The sequence below is a fragment of the Sylvia atricapilla genome, chromosome 3, assembly GCF_009819655.1.
Source record: "Sylvia atricapilla isolate bSylAtr1 chromosome 3, bSylAtr1.pri, whole genome shotgun sequence".
Classification (NCBI taxonomy): Eukaryota; Metazoa; Chordata; class Aves; order Passeriformes; family Sylviidae; genus Sylvia; species Sylvia atricapilla.
Genome location: NC_089142.1, coordinates 29,179,761 through 29,202,559, shown reverse-complemented (window position 1 = coordinate 29,202,559; position 22,799 = coordinate 29,179,761). Strand labels below are relative to the sequence as shown.

The window sequence follows — 22,799 nt, the reverse complement described above, 5'->3', positions numbered from 1 at the left end:
AGTAATAAATGGACTAAGTCTCTTCAGTTGCCTCCTGAGGGAGAAATTATATTTGCTTATAAAATATGTGATTAACTGAAACAGTCAATGAGGAATGATTATTGAGTATTTTTCCCAAAACAAGCTGTAAGGTAAATTATTTCCATTTCCTTGTTTGCAACTGCATTACTAATGTATATGAAGTAACTGCATTACTAATGTATATGAATTAATCTCAATTGTATGCTATGGATACAGAAGTAAAAACATTCAAAAAGAATCAGCCAACATTAAGGAGAAAAGTTTGTCAGCAGCTGTTAGGGTCAGTGGTGTCAGTGGAATCCACAAATCAGAAAGTCTCACAGCTGCTGACTGACACAAACTATAGGGCTAGAGAAGAGAAAGCCTGGCTTGGTGCCTAACCAGCCTGTTTCACAAAGCATCCCAGCAGCTACTGCCAGAAAGATGCTAGTGCACTAAATAAAGTTTTTGTTTGAGCCACTGACAAGACTTTGTTCTAGTTCACCTCTGAATTATGTCTAATACAAAATGTAATACACACATACACACAGATAAAAAGTAAAATTGGATTTGTGCTTTGGCTAGTTCAATTCATCAGAAAATAATAAAATTCACAAAAGTTTAACATGAGGTAATCTGATATTTGTTTAGTGCTATAATGTAGATCTAGCAGTATGCTGACAAAAGGACAAGGGACAGAAATTTTGTATTTCTCAGATCCTCTGAAATAACACATCTCCCTTCTTGCCACACCAGTGGCACTATTTCCATTTTTACCACTAGTATTGAGCATATTTTTATCCACAATCCAAAGTGCTTATGATGAGAACTTAGGATACACAGTGCACACTATAAATTGGTAGTAACAAATGTTGCCCTTTAAAATATTTACTTTCAATACCATACAAGATTTTGTAATTACTTGGTCACACGCCACAGATCAAATAATGCATTTCATGAGAATACAATAAAAATACACAAAATGTGGTAAACACAATAGTGCCATTAAATAAACATGTCTGAAGGTTTTCATTGTTCAAAGCTTTACAAAAATGCTTTTTAAATTGGAAAATACCTGATTCCTTTCAGACATAAGAAATTCAATCCTTCCTCCAGGCAGCCCTAGCTCAATGTAAGTCTTCACTAATCTCAGATCTGCGCTGTTACCTTGAAAAAAAAAACCAAAAAACAATCAAGAGTTAGATTCTGCAAAGTTAGCTTGCAATAAAAACATTCAGAATGCTGAAATGAATCTCTGGTTTTATATTTAAACACAGCTAATTATATTCTCAGCCCTAATTAAAATTCAGTAACACTCTGAAAGATAAACTACAATGTCAAATTAAATGACAAAATGGTTTATGAAAATGGCATTTGATGCCAACACTTTTAAAAAAAGCAAGGATGTAGGAAGTCATGTTTGATTTTGTCTAAGCCTCCAACTGATACATAGCACTGTGAACATCACATTCTTGGAAACCTAATTAATTTTGATAAAGCCAATTAAAGAACTCAAAGCAAGTTTAGAGAATTCAGTGAAGGAGTATTTTCATAAAATGGAAAGGAAGAGTGAACTATCAGCAGATAAAGATACTTTCAGATACTTTGGTGCCCAAAAGAAATGCTAATTTAGCTAGCATCCTGAAGATTTTTCCACATCAGTAGTCATGGATGCTTTTGAAGAAAGGATTGCCTTTCTGCCTTAGAGAACAGGATTTCTATTTACATCTGTCATTTATAGGAAATAGCTTGTATAAGCTCGCCATTTCATAACAAAATTCCAACTGTGGACTTTCCTAAGCCTTCAAATACATTTTTTTTAACAACAGGCTTCTTGATCAAGTTAGCTTCTGTGCCACTTCTACATGCAATAGCATGAGTATCTACACTAGTAAGAGAGAATACCTCCTGTTTTTCACAAAGGCTGCTTTCTGCCCAAATAATGAAAGAAAAACTATGCTGTTATTTAATTTTTTTTCTAACTTAGGAATTTGAAAAATGAAGAAGGTGCCTGTGCAGTGTTGGTGCAGTCCAATATGCTATTCTACTGCCCTCTTGTGTTTCTTTACATTGTTAGTTTAACAAGTGTCACAAACTAACAAAAACTAGAGGGAATATTGTTTCTTAATACACATATATGCGTTGAACTAAAAGCAGGTGAATATTTTCAAGCCATTTAAACTTTATAACCCTTTCAATTAAAAAGAGATTTTTTTCACTTCTACCACAGTAGAATCTTCGTCCTTGGAAATATTCAAAACCCCAACTGGGCTGCATCCTGCGCAACCTACTGTAGGTGACTCTGCTCTGAGCAAGGAAGTTGAATGGGACAATCTTCAGTGATCCCTTTCACCCTCAACCACACTGTGATCCAGTGATTTAATCTTTTAAAACCTTATAAACACTTGACTGCGTTTTACATGTATTATTTCTTTTTCCTAACAAGATATACATATTTCATTTTCCTTGACAACACAGTAATTCTAAAGAAAATAGTTTTGTCAGTAACACCATTCTATCACCACAACATGGACAAAGTCCTTATGACATAAAACCCTGAAAGACGCACTTGATGTGAACTATGGCATTAAACAGATTTATGTGTAGGGGCATTTTATTAAAGACAGAGAATTCTTAATTTAAAAGATTTTATGGAACATGTTGTCAAATGTAGCAGTATAATGCCAGATTCCCATTTCCCTCCAGTGAACCTATTTCAGGTGCTCAGTTCAGAGTTCAAACGACCCAAGCTAAATCTCACTGGTAATCTGAACTGCTTTCTTGTACAGTATCACATTTCCCAGCATACCATCTAGGCCATGGACACAAACGATAAGATGTACTCCTTCTTCTGAACACTCATCGTCTTCCATACTGAAATAAGGTATTGAAGAAGCCAGCTTGAAAACATCACTATACATAAATCCAGGAAGTTTAAGTTGCCTCAATTCTTCTTTAGCCTGTAGGAAACTGGGACAAAAAAATACTTATTATGCATTTACTATTGCTAGATGAATGTGGGGTCTTCCAGGCTACAGTTTTCTGCTGTCATTTTGCTTTGTATTCTATGTAGTTAATATGAAGGAAAATATATTTCTCAAATTACTATTTTCACAAAATAAGCCAGTTCAGCAGACCATTTTTACTGCAGATTCCTAAAGCCTCTTTTCCTCTTTAACAAAAACCATATCTCAACCTCTACTCTATTCTCTCTTTTGGCAGTCTTTGCAAACTCTCAAGTATTTCTGAAATGACTGAAGATGCATTGTGGTATTGAGCAAGCGACAGCTTTGTTTCCATGCAAAATTTATAGAAATCTTATGTTTCCATAAAAAATTTATAGAAATTATAACTACTTGGAAGTCAAGATTAAGATTTCCACAGATTTTGATACTTCTTGTCAAGCCCACTTCTTAAAAGAGAGCTGGGAGTCAGCGCTGTAATGTCTCACCATAAGGTTCCTGTGGTAGGCTGAATAACTGATACTTGCTTCTGAAACAGCCAGATCCAGACTTCTGATCTTTTACATATTCTGTGAAGGCATACACTCTACAGTTTTTAATACCTGAGACCCTCACATGCTAGGAGCTCCTTGTCTTCCTTCCTCCCTTTCTTCCACTTCCCTTAGTTTTTGTATATGGCCTTCCTAATTTCATACCTTTTTCCCTGCAGCACATAAAGTTTTCTTATGCTTCCTTAATCCATCTGTTCTGCATGATCCCTCATGGTGTCAGGCTATACCCCAACATTTTCTGTCTGCTCACTGTTTCTCTCCCATTCTACCTTTTGTTCTCTGTTTCCCCAGCTTTATCTTAAGCTCATTCCTCACTAACTGGCAGAACCAGGCCTCAGTGAAGTCAGTCTGAACAGAAACCACTGCTGACAGCTGCTCTTATCACTCTGCAACAGAAGCAACTTGATTTTGTACTCAAGGCATGTTTCCTGAACACACCATCATGTTCTTTATGGAGCAGATCATACCCTCTGGATTCACAATTATCTCATGTTCCAGGAGACTCTGCTTTTCCCACTGCCAAGTCCTTGATTTTATTCTGAGTTCACTTTTATTGTTACAGAACAGCCTGAGTTCTGCTCTTCATCTTTCCCACTCCACACCAGAACCCACTGTACAGTATTTCTGAAGCCACTTTTCTGGCCACTTCTAACTGGTTTTCTTCCACCTGACTGCTTACTCCTTTTTGTTCCCAATCTGCTTTTCACAAACTATCTGGTCTTTTACCTCTTCCACTTGCTCAGTGTTTGTTTCTGCCTCTCTTTTGAATTTTCCCTCATAGCAACATTTTACTTCCAATACAACACATAAACTGCTGCTTCACATGATCATTTAGCAACAGGGGGTTATCAGGGGAACTCCTATGTTTACAGCAAGAAGAGGTACAGCCTGGGATCCCTGACATTCCTCTAAATTTGGCTTTCCTGGTATCCAAACTGCCAGTGCCATTTAGAGCACTGCAGTCTCTGAGGTGTTACATTTTTGATATTTGAAGTTAAGATTTAAAAATAAGGCCACTACCATAGCTTGCATTACACGTTTGCTTACACAGCTAAGCTGATGGACAACCAGTTACACAGTGTTTTTGGATTTTTGTTTTTAAAGTCAAAGCATATTTTCCCAAGCCTCCTATTTTAACAATTTCCATTTCATAAAACACCATTTTATGCTCAGTAGCCTTTACAACATCATTCTTCAGCTGAATGATTATTTTTCAAACACAACAGAGGAAAATCCTGTTTTGCTTGTTTTTCAAACCACATGAAATTACAAGATAACTCACAGAAGTTTAGCACACTTTTTATCTGAACATCTAGAACATGCTGTTACTTGGGCATGCAGAATCCACAAGCCACAGTTCTGGGGCATTCTACAGCCCAACCATTCTTCTTTTCCCTTTCTCTTTTATATTAAGATAAATTCTAAAAGTAAAAAGCTTGTTTTAAAACAGTCACTTACGCTAACATTTGAGGTTTTGGGGAGCTTTCATACCAGGAAACAGCTGAAGCTGAGCTATAGGATATGCTGCCTGGCTGTTGTGTAATTGCATCAGATTTATTCTTTGAAGAAGAGGTAACGTTGCAGGGAGAGTCTCTCAAAGAAGAAGGGAAGGACAAACAACCAGGAGTACAGACAGGGGGCACAGTCATTATGTCCTGCAGGTGTCCACTGTCAATCATTTCAGATCTCAGGGCTCTCTCTTCTGCTAAGCTGTGATCCTGGTTAGCACTGCAAGCTCCATCTAATATACTATAATCAGTTTCTTCATAATACCCATTTTCGATCATTTCTTGATCCTCCTCTTCTTCCTCATCTTGTTGAGAAGAACAAATAATTTGTTTTTCATATGATTCCTTTTGAGGGCTGACAGGATTGCTATTGTCCAAAGGCCAAATGTCTGAAATATCTGTGCTGCTTCGAGAGCCAAAATAGTTTTCAACAAGCCCTTGCTTTACTATGTCAGCACTACTAGCTGGAGAAGGATTATCTGTACCAGTTTCACTTTTAGCTACTGACAGGTCTTCAGTTGTGCTCTTTAGTTCTAAAGGCTCATTATGTTTTCCTTTGTTTGTTTTTTTACCTGCTACATTTACAGACGAAGAACCTGTAACAACAGCAGATGACTCACTCATACAAGTTGTTTCCAAACACAACTTAACTGTTTCTTCTGTAGCTCTAGGATGCCTTTCAAGGTCCTGAGAGTCCTTGCAGGTTGTGCCAGGGCCTGTTTGTGGGCTGTAACTTTCTACATCAGTAGGCGTGTCCTCATCTGAAACAACCAGATGTAAGAGATCTTTTTTTCCTGAGAGTGAGGAATGTATAGACAGAGTTTTGTTATCCAAGCACCCTGAATACACAAGCTGCTCCTGCAAATTGGTGTTTGATGTTTTACTATCATCACATTTTGCCAAGTCAATTGCTCCTAGATCCAACACTGTTTTGCTGTCACTTAGCTGGCATTCAGGTGCAACAGATATCTTTGAATTCTCATCAGGTGACAGCTCATCATCATCTGAAGGCAGTGAATTTATGGATGTCAGGGAGGACTGTATTTCACTTACAGCACTTGTACTCTCAGTGCAATGGCTTTCGGTTGTGTTTTTTATTGCACAGTCTGGTTTTAGTAAAGGCTGAGGAAACATTCTCTCACCATTGTGTGCACTTTGTCCATGAACATTTTCAAAAACATGATCAGGGTTGGGGTGAGTTGCAAAAGAACTTGGTTCACTTTCTACACCTGAATCTGAAAATCTGGAAGAGGCATATGTCACACTAACATCTGGTAATTTAGTTATGTCTCCACTTGCAGGGATTTGATTTTCTTTTGTTGAAAGAGCAGGTGGATTGCTTTTCATTTTTGTCAAGATGTCACTGGTATGCTGACAATTTCTCTCATGGACCTCTTCCTTTTCAAGCATGGGTTCCTGTTCTCCCAAATTTAATTTATTTCCAGTTTCTGAAGACTGAATATTGGATGTCAGCAAAATCTCTTCGTGCACTTCATCTTGCAAAAACTTAGCCCATGATCCAGTGTGAGCCACTCCTTTCTCCTCTTCATAAAGATTCTTATTACTTGGTTTGACCTCAGTTGTCGTGACTCCTGAGGGAGCTGGCTGACCTCCATGACAGCCTTCAAGTGTACTTCTGTCTTGTAAAGAGCTGTCTGCTTGAATAGTTCCAGAACCTGTCTGGGAGATAGTCAGTCTATCAAAAATAGCCACATTTTCACAGTGCACAGGACTACTTGGACCTGGTTGGTCACCTTCAATCTTGACAGCCATTTCATCATATGGCAACAATGGAAGGTCTGTTCGAGTTATTTGCCTGATGCAGGCCTTTGTATCACAAGGAATTTCACCTACTCTAGGGTCCAGCCCTTCGTTAGCATTGTATGAAGGCTCACCATCCAACCTTCTACAGGCATTTTCCAGTGCTGTGCTCATCAAACATTTGTATCCTACTAACACCACTGAGTCCTTTGAGTTCTGTTTTACGACTTTCTTTGTGTTTTCAGATTTTATTGTTTTTATGAGCTTAGCAACCTTAGCTTTGGATTTATTTGTATCTTCATTTTTCCCTTTGAAGGTTTTTGTTAGCATCTTTTCAGCTTCTGATTGCCAACAGACGGAGGCACCAGCAGGTCTTATTTTCAGTTCTGGGCTGGTAAAACCAGGAACAAAACCTTCTTCAGCTTCAAATTTATCCAGTTTATTGGACTCTGCCCTTGGAACATTCTGAGCTACCAACCAGGGTACATCCAAATCTGTCACAGAAGGGGGGGCAGGGGGAAGAGAAAGCATGTTTACAATAAGGTTATGCAGATAAGTGATACTATAACACACTAGCAATTATAGAATTTTACACATCCTCAAAACTCAAACTAAAATCCCATATCCTATCAAATAAATGTAATCCTTTAAAGCCAGCAAGCAATTTATTAAAAATTACTTAAGTTTTACATAATTTTTGCTCCTTTCTTCAAAGAGGGAACTGTACTGTGAGGTGTGCTTACCTTCAGTAATTGAATCTAAATACCGATCTTCAAAGATAATAGGCAAGGAGTTCATATCTCCATCTAGTTCACTGCATTCAATAGGGAGGGGTGGAAGAGAACTGCAGAAGGAAATGTTTTTGATAGCTGCACACACTTGTAGATGACTCTGGGCACTGAAAAAAGGAAGCAGTCCTCCATGAAAAAACAGAACTATTAATTTTTTCATTAACATAAATTACCAACAGTTTAATTAATTTTAGTAGAAGTTTTTCTACTAATTAACTATTAATAGCTTGATTATTCAATAACTTCTTATAAAACTTCCAAACAAATATAACAAATCTAATTTGGGAACAAAAGTTTCTCTTGAATCTCTAACGTATTTTTGCAATGCTACTTCTACACAACATAAACTATAAAGTAACAGTACTACATGCTATATGGAATTCCAAAGGCTACTCACTGTAGTTCTTGAAAGGCAAGAGCAGCTTGCCTAGGATGCTCAAAACAAAAGAATGCTTCAGCAAATCTGCGCACCTGCAAGATCCAAATGAAGGTAGAGCTTATTTTACCTTATAAATAATTTTTAAAAATCCTCCATCATTTCTATGCATCAATGTATCACTTATATGTATAATACAGACAGTTACTTTTTTTAGATGTTCACTCTGGATGGGTGCCACAGACAAGCCTAGTGACTAAAACAATTTTTATTTGTGCTCTGGATAACTGGGAATTATATTAGACTCAACTGCCTACTGAAAATTTGATTTCCAATAAATCAATCATCCAAATCAGCTCAAACAATAACAATAAACAATTTGATTTCCAATAAATCAATCATCCAAATATGCTCAAACAATAACACACTAAAATATTGAAAATTTTGATGGCAAGAAAGGAAATTGACACTTCTGAAGGTAATACTCAGGGTGATTCAGAAGCAGAAACCCATTAGTTATTCTGCAGTCTCAAAATATAGAGGAGTGTTTCAAACTTTCCATAAGTACTCTCTAGCCCATAGTAAACTACTGTGGAAAAGAATCTTTTGTTTGCAAAGATTTTGGCTGGAAATGATGAAGACAGTAACAGAATGTACATTAATTATAAGCACTGTATTAAAGACTTAACTGTATGTCTGAGGTCAATAAGCAATACTGAACTGGTATTTAATAACACATGGCAGCATATTTTTTACCATCAAATGTATTGAACCATCAATACTTTACCATCAAATACAAGCTAAAATAGAGAATGTGAATTATACAGCAATTTGTTGCAAATGAAAACATAATCTATGTACTGAAAATGTAATATCTAGAAATCCCAAAGGTTTTGTATGAGATTACTCACATTTTCAATATTCTATATAAATATTAATTTAATCAATATGCAACTGACAAATTACCTATGTCAAAAAAAAAAAGCAAACCAAAGAGAATGGGCTGTGCAATGGTAGATGGCAACAGCTTGTTCCTTAATATTAATTTGTTTGTATCAATTTAAACAAAATTTCTATCCCACTTAGAGAATTACATATTAGTCTACTAAATCAATAATTTATTTACAAGCACTTCCTGGCCTCCTACAACTTTATTTCTTTAATATAATCTGGGTCTTCCTCTTCAATTATGAACTTCCTGAACAGACTGTGGAAGTTTTCAGTGTGAAACTGGCAACAAGTGTGAAGACCTAGTTCAGTTCCCTCAGCCTCTCACTCAGAGCTGCAGCCAGCATCTGCACCCATCCTGAACACAAGCATGCCTTTATGACAATCTTTTGCATAAACTGGCAAACATCACATTTTCAGGACCACGTTAATTTTGTTCAGAGATAAGCACTTGCATGGGAGTTCATTTTCCCTCCTGATACACTGCCCAGTATACTTTTAGAGATTGCCACTTTGATTAGCTTGAAGTTCTGTAGCTTCTGTACTTTTTTGTTTTCTTAATTCAAGAACAACTGAGGAAAAAATTGTTCCGAGGTGCTTAAGGCAAAACCCAATCCCAAATCACAAACATTTTACCCTCAACCTCTAACTTACAATAGAAACTGAAAGCTCTGTCCCAACCTCCCAGAATTTATTGTACTGTATTACATGAAATTAATCTTAGTCATAACATCACCTCGGAATAGTGTCACGGAAAATGCCTTGAAGTAAAAAGAAAACAAAGTTCAACAGCTTCTTGCAAATGCAAGTTCCACTCTTGCTAGAACTCAATTTGCTTTCTTTTAGAATTTGTTGTTAGGAGTTTATACATACACATGTGGGATCAGAATTTATGTTTCCAAGTAATTTGCTGCATTTTCTCAGCTGGCTTTTCTAAACAGGTATCTACCTTGCAAATACATGATTTTTTCAAAGCTTCCCCCAGGAAGGGAGGACTGTTATACAATAGACTTAACAGATAATTCTGCTTTAAAACTAGATTTTAGAACAATTGATCATGAAGAGTGGACATTATAATTTTAAATTAAGAAACTTAAAGAGTAATTAAAGATCCTAATCAATCAGGTAATAGTTACAGGAACATTCAAATCAGTAGATGTCTCTGGTATATGTCAAGAAGAGGGCACACAGCTGCTTCCCAGGAATCAAGCAAGGTAGTTTTTAGTTTAGATGTGAGCACTCCACCATGTAAAGTAACTGAAGTTATATGGAGACTAGATCTTTAGAATCCTGCATTCTCTCCAACAGAAGAGGAAGGCATTTTGTCATCTGCAATAAATCCCATTTGTAATTAAGTAATTCCAGTGCTTTTGAAGAAAAGCTCATTACCAGCTCCAGACAGCTCCAAGTAGAATAGCAACAGTATAAAACTAGTTGAAAGCAAGCTCCAAAAGCACATAAGTCTTTATTAATGAGAGGAAAGAACCCAAATCAACAGTACTTTATTATGTTTAATCAGTGTGTAACCTACTGAAGGACTGAGACACTTGCTAGGACACTGTTAAACAGGCTCTGCAGAACCAGAGTCACTGCCAGCTCTGCTAATGATGCAGGAACCACTGACTTGGGCTGACTCCACAAGGACTTTGCAGAAGGAAATTGCAACTGCCTACTCCTAATCTCTACAGACTTCCCAGAGGTATGGTTTTTATGGTCCTCCCAATGTAAACAGAAGAATTGTGTATAAAAACTGCTGTGGAGTACATATTGTGTGTCTGAATATTTATGAACAGCAGTCAGAGATCTTAGTTTTCAGCTCTCCTATTTTAGGACTAATCAAACTGAAAGAAATAAATTTGGAAGAATATATTCAGACCTACCAGAAGATGTCACTATAGAACAAAGAGATGAACTAGTTTAGTGTTCAAACGTTTTGTAATATAAAATAACATACTCTGAGCAGTTTTTTCAATAAAATACATATGTAAACCTTATCAGTATAATCATGTAGTAGATGGATGTTGAATTTTACCTAAAGTGTTCCTCACTTTTTAATGTAGTGCTTTTCCAAGTATTTGAAAGTAGTTGAATACTGAAACACTTAAGTAGCCATAAGTAAAATTATTAAAATAATAATTTTAATACTTGAACAACTCTTCAGCAGAAACACCTGTTCTATAAGCATCCGTGCAAAGAGGGTGAAAGTCATTTGACCAAATACAGGTGGCAGGCCTTTCTAAGGGGGTATTTTAAGACAAGTATCTTATCCACTCAGATTAATCCATCCCTAAAAGGGTTCATTAATACACTTTCACAGGGAGAAATTTCCTGTGGAAAGTACAGTCTGGAAATAATGCAAGAAGAAAAGATAAAATGAGATTTGGCATCCAGTGGCAAACACATCAAAGTATCTATTTTCAAAACAAAAAGGTTTCTTATTCCCAAAAGGACAGATAAGTCTCTAAAAGGAGAAGAAGTGGCTCATTTTTAACCTGGAGAAAAGGAGGGTCAAACTTCATCACTCTCTACAACTACCTGAAATAAGGTTATAGTCAGGTGGGAACTGGTCTCTTCTGCCATGTCCCAGGTGAAAAGACAAGAGGAAATGACTTTAAGTTGTGCCAGGGGAGGTCTAGGTTGGACATTAGAATTTTATTTTTTTTCCACAAAAGGAGTTGTAAAGCATTGGAACAGAGTGCCCAGGGAAGTGGTGGAATCACCATCTGTGGGAGTGCTCAAAATACATTTGGATATGGCATATGGGGATCTGGTTTTGTGCTGAATGTGATGGTGGAGCTGAGTTGATAGTTGGACTTGATGATCTTAAAGGTCTTTCCAGCCTGACCAATTCCATGACTCTAAATGTCAACATATAGTCTCCAAAGAGGAGAATTAGTAGATCACCTTTTAAATCTCAACTAAATCAAATAACCAGAAAGCCTGCATCACTTGGCATGAGCAGATAATGACTACAGTGGAATGCGATCATCACTGCAGATTTCCTGAGGTATGTTTATACAATCCCTCTGAATATAAATTCTCAAGATATTATTAATAAAAGTTACAATTTATTAAGCACTGCAAAATGAGATCCAACACCAACAACTGAGCACTCTTAGAAAAGATAAGGCTGAAATTTAGCATCTCTTTTTCATTTAAAGGTTTACTGAATTTATGGATTGTGAGTTACTGCTCTACTGCCACATGGGAAGCCCAGTGGAGCAATGGTTTCTTACATATATTTTAATTACATATTCACAAAGTAGTCACACAAAATCATATCATCTTGGAGTGCAGAAAACAAGTGTCCATTTAAAAGGGAAGTAATATCACATTGCTGGTTCTATCTAAGTTGGCTCAGGTAATATTCCCTTCTCAGTGCTGTATTATGCAATTCTTACAGAGTTAGCCTACTTGCTTTCTGCTATCAGGCACTAAATAAAAATGTAATTTAAGGATTACCCATTGCACCTCCTCTCTAGTCTTTGATTGATTATAGAATATCCACAAAATACAGTGACAGATAACAAAAGTAGTGAGCATAACAGCAACTCGAAAGGATGCAGGGCATGCAGATATGAAATCACATTATTCTTTTTTTTTTTTTTTTTCAGGGTGAAAGGGAACTCCTATTTGAATTTTTTTCAAACTGGAAAGCATCACAGAAATACTTATAATATGTGCAATATCTCAGTTCCCATAGTATAATAAATACTTTGATTTATATTCCTGAAAACAGTTGCAGGAAAACTCAATAATTAAGGCAATTATGAGTGAAGGAGAACGACTTACATCACAGATTTTAAAAGAACCACATACAAACATTATCAAGTCACCCCACGACACACATTTAAGAAGATAAATACATAATCATTAGCAGTGTCTTTTCTGGAGCAGTAAAAATTTGGTTTTATTAAATAGAAATTTGTACAAACACTAACATACCAGCAGCTGAATGCAAAGCAGGTTAAACAAAACAGTATTCTTGTTTCATACCTTCCACCAGTTAACTTGAGGGATTCCAGTATTTATACAAAAACCACAGAAAGGTAAGTAAAATTCATAAGACAGACAATAAAATTATCCCCTTCTTATGGCTAGCGCATCAAACAAATAACCCTTGCATTCTTTCTCAAAGATTCCATTTATCCTCCATAACAGGCTATTTCCACAACCATGATTTCCCCACTAACCAATGTGATTTATCAAGTCAAAGCAATGCTTTAGTCCACACTGGATTATATTTCACTATGGGAACAGTACTGTGTGGTTCTGCTTGCAGAGTCCACAGCAACTGCACACTCACACAGACAGACCAACAGCACTATAGATGTGTTAGTACACACACACATGCCAGATAATTTCACACACACACTTCTTTTACAAAATTCATTAAGAGACTTTTTGAAACTTGCTAACATAAATTCTTAATTTGGAAAGAAATACACTTTGTGATGTAAGCAGGCAGCCTAAACACAGCAGAGAAGTAAAACGGAAGTTGGGCACTAGACATGGCTCCCACAGAAAAGTATATCAGTCGGCACAAATATGTTATTCCACAGCCTGCAATCTGCCTTCTGAACTGCATTTCTTATTCAAAAGAACAGTGAATTACTTGGTTCAAAAACACAAATAATACGTTTTATGCATTATATTCCAACAACATAATACATTATATACAAGGTAACAAATGAAAAGCAACAGCTCCCTTTACAATTCCAACCAGCTTTCCAAAATATAAATAGAAAAATGGTAACCTGGAGTCTTATTTTGCTACACATTTCTATAACAATGCGTCCCAGTAAGCACATGAAGGTCCCTGGATCAATACTTACTCTTAATGTGTGGTGTTCTTGTGCAAGCAAAGCTGTGACCTCATCTTGTAAGGTAATGACCTCCAAAAACTGCCCCCAAAGAGCCATCAGAAGTGAGCAAAGCTGAGCAAGATTCATATTTATAAGTTCTGCCAGTTCATCAGGATTTTCCATTTTCTGAAGTCAGGAAAAAATATTTATGTGATTCACTGATGAAACTATAATGTACAGACAGGAATTTTAAAAAATGTAAACTTGATCTTAGTGAGAATTTTAATTTAAAGAGCAACTACCAAATGAGAACTGTTTGAACTAAGTACCAAAACTGAATGTCCTGGGGTGTCCTCAAACCAAGACACTGGATCAATCTATGTTACAACAGTAATAGATTATTTTAGATCGTTTTAAATATTATCCCATTAGAATTAGGACTCCTGTCCAAAAATTAAAGCAGTAATTCCACTTATGGCAAAGATAACTGAGTTCAACTCTTGTATTTTCTACCATATAAAAAATAAAGTGTGCCTGAAAGGAAGAGAAATCAGGAAACCAAAAACCAACACTTGCTATGTCACTCCAACTTTGATAAAATCGTAAGAATTTAATAAAGATATCTCTATTTCAGAATAGTTATGAGTCACAATAACCTTTATGAGATTTTATATATATATATATATACACACACACATTTTATGCATAGTCAGGAAGCAGTGTAATAGCACAGGCTTCCTAGAACTAGATCACACCAAGACGAATTCAGTGTGAAACAAATTTTGCTTTCTTTATAACATCTGTAATCCTGCGATACAGTCCCACAGCAACTGTAGATAGCTAGGCTTATGTTCCCTGCCATTTTAGAAAATAATAGTTTTTCAGAAACTCAGTGTCGGCCCATAAGGCACTGAGGCAAAGGGTTTAAAATTAAAAGATAGTAAAGAACCAACTGTAGCAATATTACAGAGCTCGTAGAAAAAATGATTAACCAATAATAAGAGAAATAAGAGAAACTTTTGATAAGACCTGTACAAAAGAACAGAAAGAAGAAAACTGAAAATGTTTAGCAAGGTAAGGGAGAAATTAATGAATTCAGAGAAGCTATGTAAATATAAAAAACTATTTTAATACATAAGGTAAGATTATTAGTTGCCTATAGAGACCTAGCAGTGCTGAGTTTGTCTCCAGCTTTACAAATTACGTCCTTTGAAAGGCCATATTACATTTTCTTGCGTTTATACTGCTACTGCTGTAACTAAAGGTGAGCTGACCTTGCAGTTTGGGAAGATGGCCCACTTGGCAGCAAAGCATGGATAATTTTTCAAAAAGTTTTAAAACCTTTAGAATTGGCTGTGACCCAGAAATCAGTTATTCAGCTGGGGCTAGTTCTGACTAAAGAGAGAGATGGGGAGGCAAAACCATGTAAAGTAGACAGTGTTTCCTTGAGAACACAGGGCAAACAGGAAAAGGAGACAGCATCAGAACAAGTACTTCCAGATGAGGGGATGACTTGCAGAATCTCCTTTAGCAAAACCTACTACTGCTTGATCTTGTGTCATTGTTATTTGATACCATCAAACCTCAGAAAATCTAGTTATAACTGCAGAAAATTCAAAGCATGATTTTCATCCAAGTAATGGACCTTTCTAAACTTTCAGTTTCATGATTTAAATAGTCACACAGCTACCGCTGACACACCAAGCCACCAGATCAACAGTTCCATTTTGGCATCAGTTGCACAATTTCTCTTTGGGGGAAGAGTTGAAATGAGTGCTGGCAAAAAACATACAGGCTGTCATACCTGAAACAAACTGTTAATTCCCAAGTTGCATATAAAATCAGAACATTTTACTGTTATAGCTACTTCACTTATTTAATACATGAAAAAAAGCCCTGTACCTTGACTTCTTCACACAATTCTGTAAGACGAGTATCTACATCTATGTTTTCTGGAAAGATGAGAGGACAGACCCATGAGTAATGTACTTTCCAAGTTGCAGAGTAAAACAAATTATCTCACAAAACAATTTTAAGACGTGAAAAAGAATTAATGAACTAAAACTTGAAGCCATATTAAGTGCCACAATTATTGAGTAAACTATAAACTTCCACTAAAATTCTTCATAGCAATTTCTGAGATTGAGGACAGAACACAATTAAGAAACAGAATTTGCAATTATCATGATTGCTTATCATGACACCTTGTCAAGGACAACAATCTTCTGTTCAAAATTAAAATTGAAAATACTGTAGTTTAGATCATACAGTTTTCAGATTATCCATTGATACAGCAGCAACGTCATCATTTAAAACCAAGAAAATAGAATTCCTCTTCTACCAGATTTTCTAGAGAAGCCTTATTCCCATATCATTTTTCTAAAGGTATATAATTTACAAGATACATGAATATAAATACAAGTCTTTAGTTGTATAAGGAATTATTTTTTAGTCAATAAAACTGTTCTTTAAGCGATCTCTCAGTAGCTCAATGTTAAGAGCAAATCAATCTAACACAGTATGGCAGCTTAAACTGGATCTGAACCTTGAATGACTCATTTATGAAGAAAACAGATATATTCCTTTGTGAAAATGTTTTTCCTTGTTAAACAGCCCTGTTTACTTTGGGGGATTTGATAAATCAAATAATTATTTGGTATTATATTTAATTTCCTTCTGCATCTGAAGTATGAGTAATAAGGGAACAATTCATAAACCCTAAGAGTGCCTGTAACAAGCAGGCAATTTTAATTTATATTTTTATAAAGTAACTTATATTTCATTTTTGAAACATGGTATTAAGGACAAAAATGTTCAATATTTCTTGAAGACACACAGCAACAAAATATGCCTTGAAAGCCCCAACAGTAACTTCAGGGTATGGAAAATAAACAGAAGTTTACAGAACAGCAACAGTGTGTACACTCAACTTCTATTTTAATTATGCCACCTATACTTGGTAAGTATATATTGATTTTGAACTAACAGCATTCATCATGCTTAGGTTTGAACTTTATGCCACACAAATTAACTCACACAACTCAAAGTTCTGAGAAAAAAAGCAAATTGCAGAAATGTATTATGTTCTCAGAAAAAAGTTTACAAAAGCTGTTTAAAGAAACTACATATACCTTTTGCTAAACAGTACTTCATGATAATTTCTCTGAAAATGTGTGAAAATAACTTAAGCCATAATACTAGTTTTGGTATGGCCAGACAAATTTTGTCATTAATGAAAACATTAAATGTTTTGCTTATGACACCATACTGATTATTTGTTTGTCACACTTCAGTTGAGAACACTCTCGTTAAACAAGATCTAAAACTCCAAAATCTAAAATCATTCTGGAAAACCCCAAAGTATATTAATATCCCAATGCTATATGAAAAAAGAGAAGACAGAATAGAGCAAACACAACACAAAAGGAAATTAAGCACTTACATTCTGTAGCAGTAATGTTAAGCCAGCAAACATTTGATGTGATTTTGCTGGCTCTGCTAAAAACCAGTTTGGTTTCCTTTTTATAATAAAACCAGAACACATTCATAGATGATTAAGCTGGTGATCTGCTATGAGACTGAACTGCCATTATATCCTTTTTCCAGCAGAAACTTTCTTGTGCTTAAACAGCACTGTAATCTTTTGTCCAGCATCAAGCCCACACTGACACTCTCTGAGGGAGGACTGGCCCATGTAGATATGGACAAATGCACCCTAAGCACTCATAATGCCTTGTGTAGTGTTTGGAAGAATTACGTCTTGAGATACCAGAAGGAATCTAAAAGATTTCTCAGAAAGAAAAGATATTAATTATCTTTAATTATCTAAAAATCATGAGTCTGTGTTGAATTAAATGAAGCTATAATTTTAAGCTATTTTTTAAATGTTGATGACTGACTGAACTTCCACTCATTTTTGTTTAGTAAAGGAGAACAACACTAAATCAAAAAACAGCAATGATATCTCATCATCTATACTCAGCCTAACCTTTTGTAGCTCAGTTCTGCAGACTTCAGCGTTCAACATGTTTGCTATGGCTAAATATTGAAATTGTTTCTTTCACCAAATGGAGAAATATTTTATGTTATTAATAAGAATATAATATTTTATAGTATCAATAAAAATCTGAGGGATTATATCACCTGCTTTGGAAACATACCTAGGTAGGCGAATCTCTGGGTTCGTGGATATTTTCTTCTGAGAAGGCGTTCATAAAGGACCTGCATGCTGGCCTTGGCTAGTTACAGGGATTGTACACACATGACTAGTTACTACACTCCTTTTTTTTACCTGTGATTTATTATTTGCCTTAAAGTTAGTAAAAGAGCTTATTGCTAGCCTAGCAATTAGTGCAGTTAGATCAGTACATGAAAACATATAATTTTAGTGTAGTTTCTAGATTAAGTATCACTTGTGATACATACATTAAGGTAGCGTTATTTCCTGAAACCAGTAATATTTAAATGCTCAATTACAATTATTGAGTCCAACAGTTGTCTCCACATGCTTCTGCAAAACCAGTGCCTTGTGTTAAAATTATATGACAGAGCAATAGCAAAGCAAACAGAAGAAACAAAATTAAAGAGAGAATAATTTTAACTTAAACAAAAAAGTGATGATTCTGAAGTTTAAACAGGACTAGATACTCTCTTCTGTGATGCCCATTTAAACTTCACAGATAAAATATCCACAATAAAAAAGTTCATTTACTTTAAAAATTTTATAAAAGCACAAATTACAATTGTGTACTTTGTGAAGTTCAGAGAGCTTCAATTTCTTTATAGACATTACAGAAACAGCTTTTTTTTGTTAACTGCTTACGGATTTTAGAAACATTAGCATTAATGGTAGGTATTATTTTTCATGAGCAAAACGTGAGTAATAATTAAAGCTTACATGATTAGTACTTTTTATTATATCAATTGTCCCAATCAATGCATAAACAAAATAACTGAAATAAATGAAAAAGATATTTATAAATATGAGAAAAAACAAGTAATTCTAGTAGAGATTTAAAAATAAAAAATTAAACCCACAGGAAACAAACTGTCAGTAGTATATGTACAATGAATGGTAAATCTAAGTTGTAATTTTCTCTTCAGATATTTATTGTGAGCATTTCTGTTCAAAACTGCATTCCTAAAGGTAAGCTAAATTACCCATATAGATGAGAAAAGGTCTGAAGCTTGTGAGTGGAATATATATTTTAGAGGAATGTTTTAGGGGAATTGAAGATCATATCTGAAACATTTAAGCATCAAGATTTAGTCTAAGCCTATCCTTAGAACAACATCAGTGCCATCAAACTCAATATATTGAGCCGGTAAAGCAAATCCAGAGACGGGCAACAAGGCTGGTGAAGGCTGGGTCTGGAGCACAACTCCTGTGAGGAGTGGCAAAGGGAGCTGGGGCTCTTCCACCTGGAGAAAAGGAGGCTCAGGGCAGATCTTACTGCTCTTCTAGAACTGCCTGAAAGGAGGCTGTAGCCAGGTGGGGGTCAGCCTCTTCTCCCAGGTAACAAGTGATACAGCAAGAGGAAATTGCCTCAAGTTGTACTAGAGGGGTCTTATACCAGATATTAGAAAAAAATTCTTCATTGAAAGGGTGGTCAGGCATTGGAACAGCCTGCCCAGGGAAGTGGTGGAGTCACCATCCCTGGAAACATTCCAAAGGCAAGTGGATGTGACACTTGGGAGATGTGGTTTAGTGGTGCACATGGTGTTGTTGGGTGAATTATTGGACTTCACCATCTTTAGAGGTCTTTTCCAACCTAAATGACCCTCTGATTCCGTGATTCAGGAAAAAAGTAAATTTTGACCTTAACAGGAAAACTAAAAGTTGAGTCATTCCATTAATAAGGTGTTTCCCTCTGTATCAAAATTAAAATAACTGACAGAAAAATGTAGCAGTAACTGTAGCAGCATTTTTGCTTCTATAAAAAAACACCTCAGTTTCTAGTATTTTTCTATAGACAGATTTGCAATATGCTCCCTGATTTTTTCCATAAAAAATAGCTTCATATTTTGTAATTTAGAAGTGAAATGTTCTGTCTTTGAATCACTAACTGACCACATCACATTTTTAATATATCTTTCATATCTCAATTACCAATCTTACTGTTTCACTGTGCGTAGTTTTGACACTGGTAAAATGAAACAATACAAAAATCAGTAAGTATTGTCTACAATCCATATAAATGCCAAATGATCTTTTTTTTTTCTTTAATAGAACATGACTAAAAAGAGTATATGCTTGCTGAGGAAAAAGTCTAAATCATTGTTTTCAATGCCAGTGTATTTTCCTTTTTTACTTCCACTGCTCTTCTAGTCCACAAATCAAGATTAGGTTGTCTAATATATCTTCATTCTACAGAAAAGGAATGTACATGTAGCTTTCCATACATCACATGTAATACTTTTGCAGTTACTTTTATCACATGTGATTAGCTAGAAGTCTTCATGGCAACGAAGTGTGTTTAAAAAGTTAAACTACAAACTAAGCCAGAAGCAATTTTTTCTTGTAGGTCTTTTTCATGTAAGTTTTCAGGGAAACATTCTTCTCAAAGCTTACAGAATTTATATTTTTGTACAAATATGCAATGCTTCCTTACAACAAAGAAAGAAGTGCAGTGTGCAACTTGGATTAATAGCTTTTCTAACTTTCTCACCACTAGACTTAGTAATCTGAAATATGAGCACAAATAAAGACCAAGAAGAAAAAGTATTATTCCCTTAGATTAAGCCTGTTATCTCCTTATTTTTTAAAGATGTGATACTACTTGTTTCTTTTGGATTTTTCAGTTACTAAATTTCAGATCAGTTTAAGCAAAAAATATTTTTGATATAAGAGATATGCCATCAATGACAGTTTAGTCTAAAAAAGGTCTTAATAAACATTCACAAGAAAGTCATACATTTTATGAAATTGAACATACCCAGTTCAATTCGGTGGGAAGAGGGGAGATCCTTGGTTATTGTAATGAAATATCTATGTAACCCTTTGAAAGCAAGCAGCAAAGTGGCACAAAGTGTATAGTGGAAATTATAAGCATGGCTGAGGAAAGACTCTGAAACAACAAAACTGCAACCCTAGAATAAAGAAGAAAAGGCACATATTAATTTTATATAATAAATGAAGTGTTAGCAGAATGCTAAACACTAAATCTAAAAAGATAAGCAATTGTCTCTTTTCACAAACTTGATCCACATTTTTGTGATTTTCAATGGATTGTGAGACATTTAAAAAGGAGGTCAAACACTTAATAGTGTAAGCTTCCCATATGTACATTCTTGAAGCAGGTAACATAGTCTTTTGGAACAATTCTTCTCACTTCCCTGTTCACATGCCACCCCAAAACAACTCCAACAAAGTTCATTCTTTATCAAATAATATTGCTACAGAAAAGATGAAAATTCAGACCTCCCAAGAAAACACAAATAAAATCTTCAACTGATATATATTCTTACGTCTGCTGATAACTGTTTTGTGTAGTTATTGCCAAAGACCACACTTTCAAGAGAAGGAATCACAGAGTCCCTGTTTTGTGCTGGTGCATTCCTGTTCAGCCACGTATTCTTCACTGGGCGAGGAAAACTGCAAAGAGCACAAATGAACTGATAATCTGAACATACTGTTCCACTTTACTTCCAATGCAAACTTCAATTAATTTAAACAACATTCCTGAAAGTTTAAGCCAGAAAGATAGATTTTGAAATATAACAGGTATGAAGCATTAATTTTCTGTGGATTTTGCTGTGAGGACTTAACCTCTAAAAAGTGAAGCAGTAGAAGAAAGTTGAAAGCTGTTACACAAGCTGACATTGCTGTTTTCCTAAAGGATGCCTGACCTCTGCCTGCTGAGGAGGAGATCCTATCCTGAACTCCTGGAAGAACTGAGCATCCTGCAACAGTAGACTTGTGATAACAACAACAATGATGAATGGAAAATGAATGAATGCAGAAAGTGAGGACTATTAGACAACAGGCAGAAATAAGCATTTATGTATTAAAGAAAAGAGTAGATTATACAGGAGTCAAGTGCTGTACCCAAGTGGAATTATCTTCTCTCTTTCAAGGAAAGTGTTAACACTTCTTTCTCCCAAGAGAAGGTGAATCTGAATGCTACCCAGAAGAAGAAAACACTCAAAAAGTGACCACCCCTAGGAAAGGAAGAGGTGCCAATAATATGAGCATGATCCAAACAGAGGACCAAACTGTCACCCACAAAAGCCCAAAGGACAAAGAGGAGTGACAATTGCAATTCTCAGGTTTTTCAGAAACAGGTGTTCCAGAAAAGTGAGCCAGGTATGGGTACAGCAACCATTAAATATTTGCTACATGAGGGAGCTCAGCTGAAATAAAACACTGTAAATTATAGTTTCTTCCTCTCCCCATCATAAGCTTGATTTAAAGGACAACTTGAATACTTAAAATAATTTTGTGGATACCAGCAACCCCCTACTCTCAAGGTAACAAAAACAACATAGAGGTTGCTGTTTTGTTTCAGTAGCTCCTTACACAAACTGTATCAAGCTGAGGTTTACAATTAAATAGCATTATTGTATCATCACTTGAAAAGCCAGAAACTGAGGAAAAATACATAGAAAACCCATCAGATTCACTGCAACTTTTTTAAAAGGTCAGTAGGGACAAATACGTTTCTGACTAAAAATGAGTATCAAGACCTTTTTCCATTTTCTGACAACAAAAAATCTATATAGGTTAAATACCTGAATTTCACTTGTGGGACAGTGTGATCCTGTACATTTTACACACATGCTGCTACTTTAAGTGCATTAAAAAGTGGATTTAAGTGCATTTATCAGATAATGTCTTTAACAACAATTCCCACCCTCTCAGTACTTGTTTCTCTCCCAGATAAGGCCGCGCCATCTCTTCAGATATGTTAGTGCATTTACTATATAACCATGCCTAAAACACATCACCAAAACAATTCAAACCAACTTGCAGGGTGAAAAAAAGGGACAAAAACCCCATGAAAGCCAGCTGAGTCCTCCAAACCAGCGCAGCTCTACAGCACAGAACAGCTGTCTAACATACACAGAGATAGTGCTTCCCATGATTTGAAGACAGGC

The 22,799-nt window shown here is 35.6% G+C and overlaps 1 protein-coding gene across 3 annotated transcripts in view; it reads right to left on the bottom strand.

Annotated features, from left to right (window-relative positions):
- The window catches only part of FAM135A (family with sequence similarity 135 member A), a 65,945-nt gene that overhangs the window by 12,980 nt on the left and 30,166 nt on the right, over positions 1 to 22,799 (bottom strand). For 2 of the 3 annotated variants that reach the window (XM_066314986.1, XM_066314988.1), the window contains exons 7-16: positions 21,171 to 21,297; positions 20,639 to 20,792; positions 17,864 to 17,941; positions 15,606 to 15,655; positions 13,734 to 13,889; positions 7,972 to 8,045; positions 7,527 to 7,681; positions 4,973 to 7,277; positions 2,810 to 2,970; positions 1,076 to 1,167 (exon numbers count right to left, since the gene is read on the bottom strand). In XM_066314986.1, coding sequence (XP_066171083.1) covers positions 1,076 to 1,167; positions 2,810 to 2,970; positions 4,973 to 7,277; positions 7,527 to 7,681; positions 7,972 to 8,045; positions 13,734 to 13,889; positions 15,606 to 15,655; positions 17,864 to 17,941; positions 20,639 to 20,792; positions 21,171 to 21,297 — 3,352 coding nt within the window. The remainder of the gene's footprint in view (positions 1 to 1,075; positions 1,168 to 2,809; positions 2,971 to 4,972; positions 7,278 to 7,526; positions 7,682 to 7,971; positions 8,046 to 13,733; positions 13,890 to 15,605; positions 15,656 to 17,863; positions 17,942 to 20,638; positions 20,793 to 21,170; positions 21,298 to 22,799) is intronic. The other variant, XM_066314987.1, reaches the window with a different exon arrangement.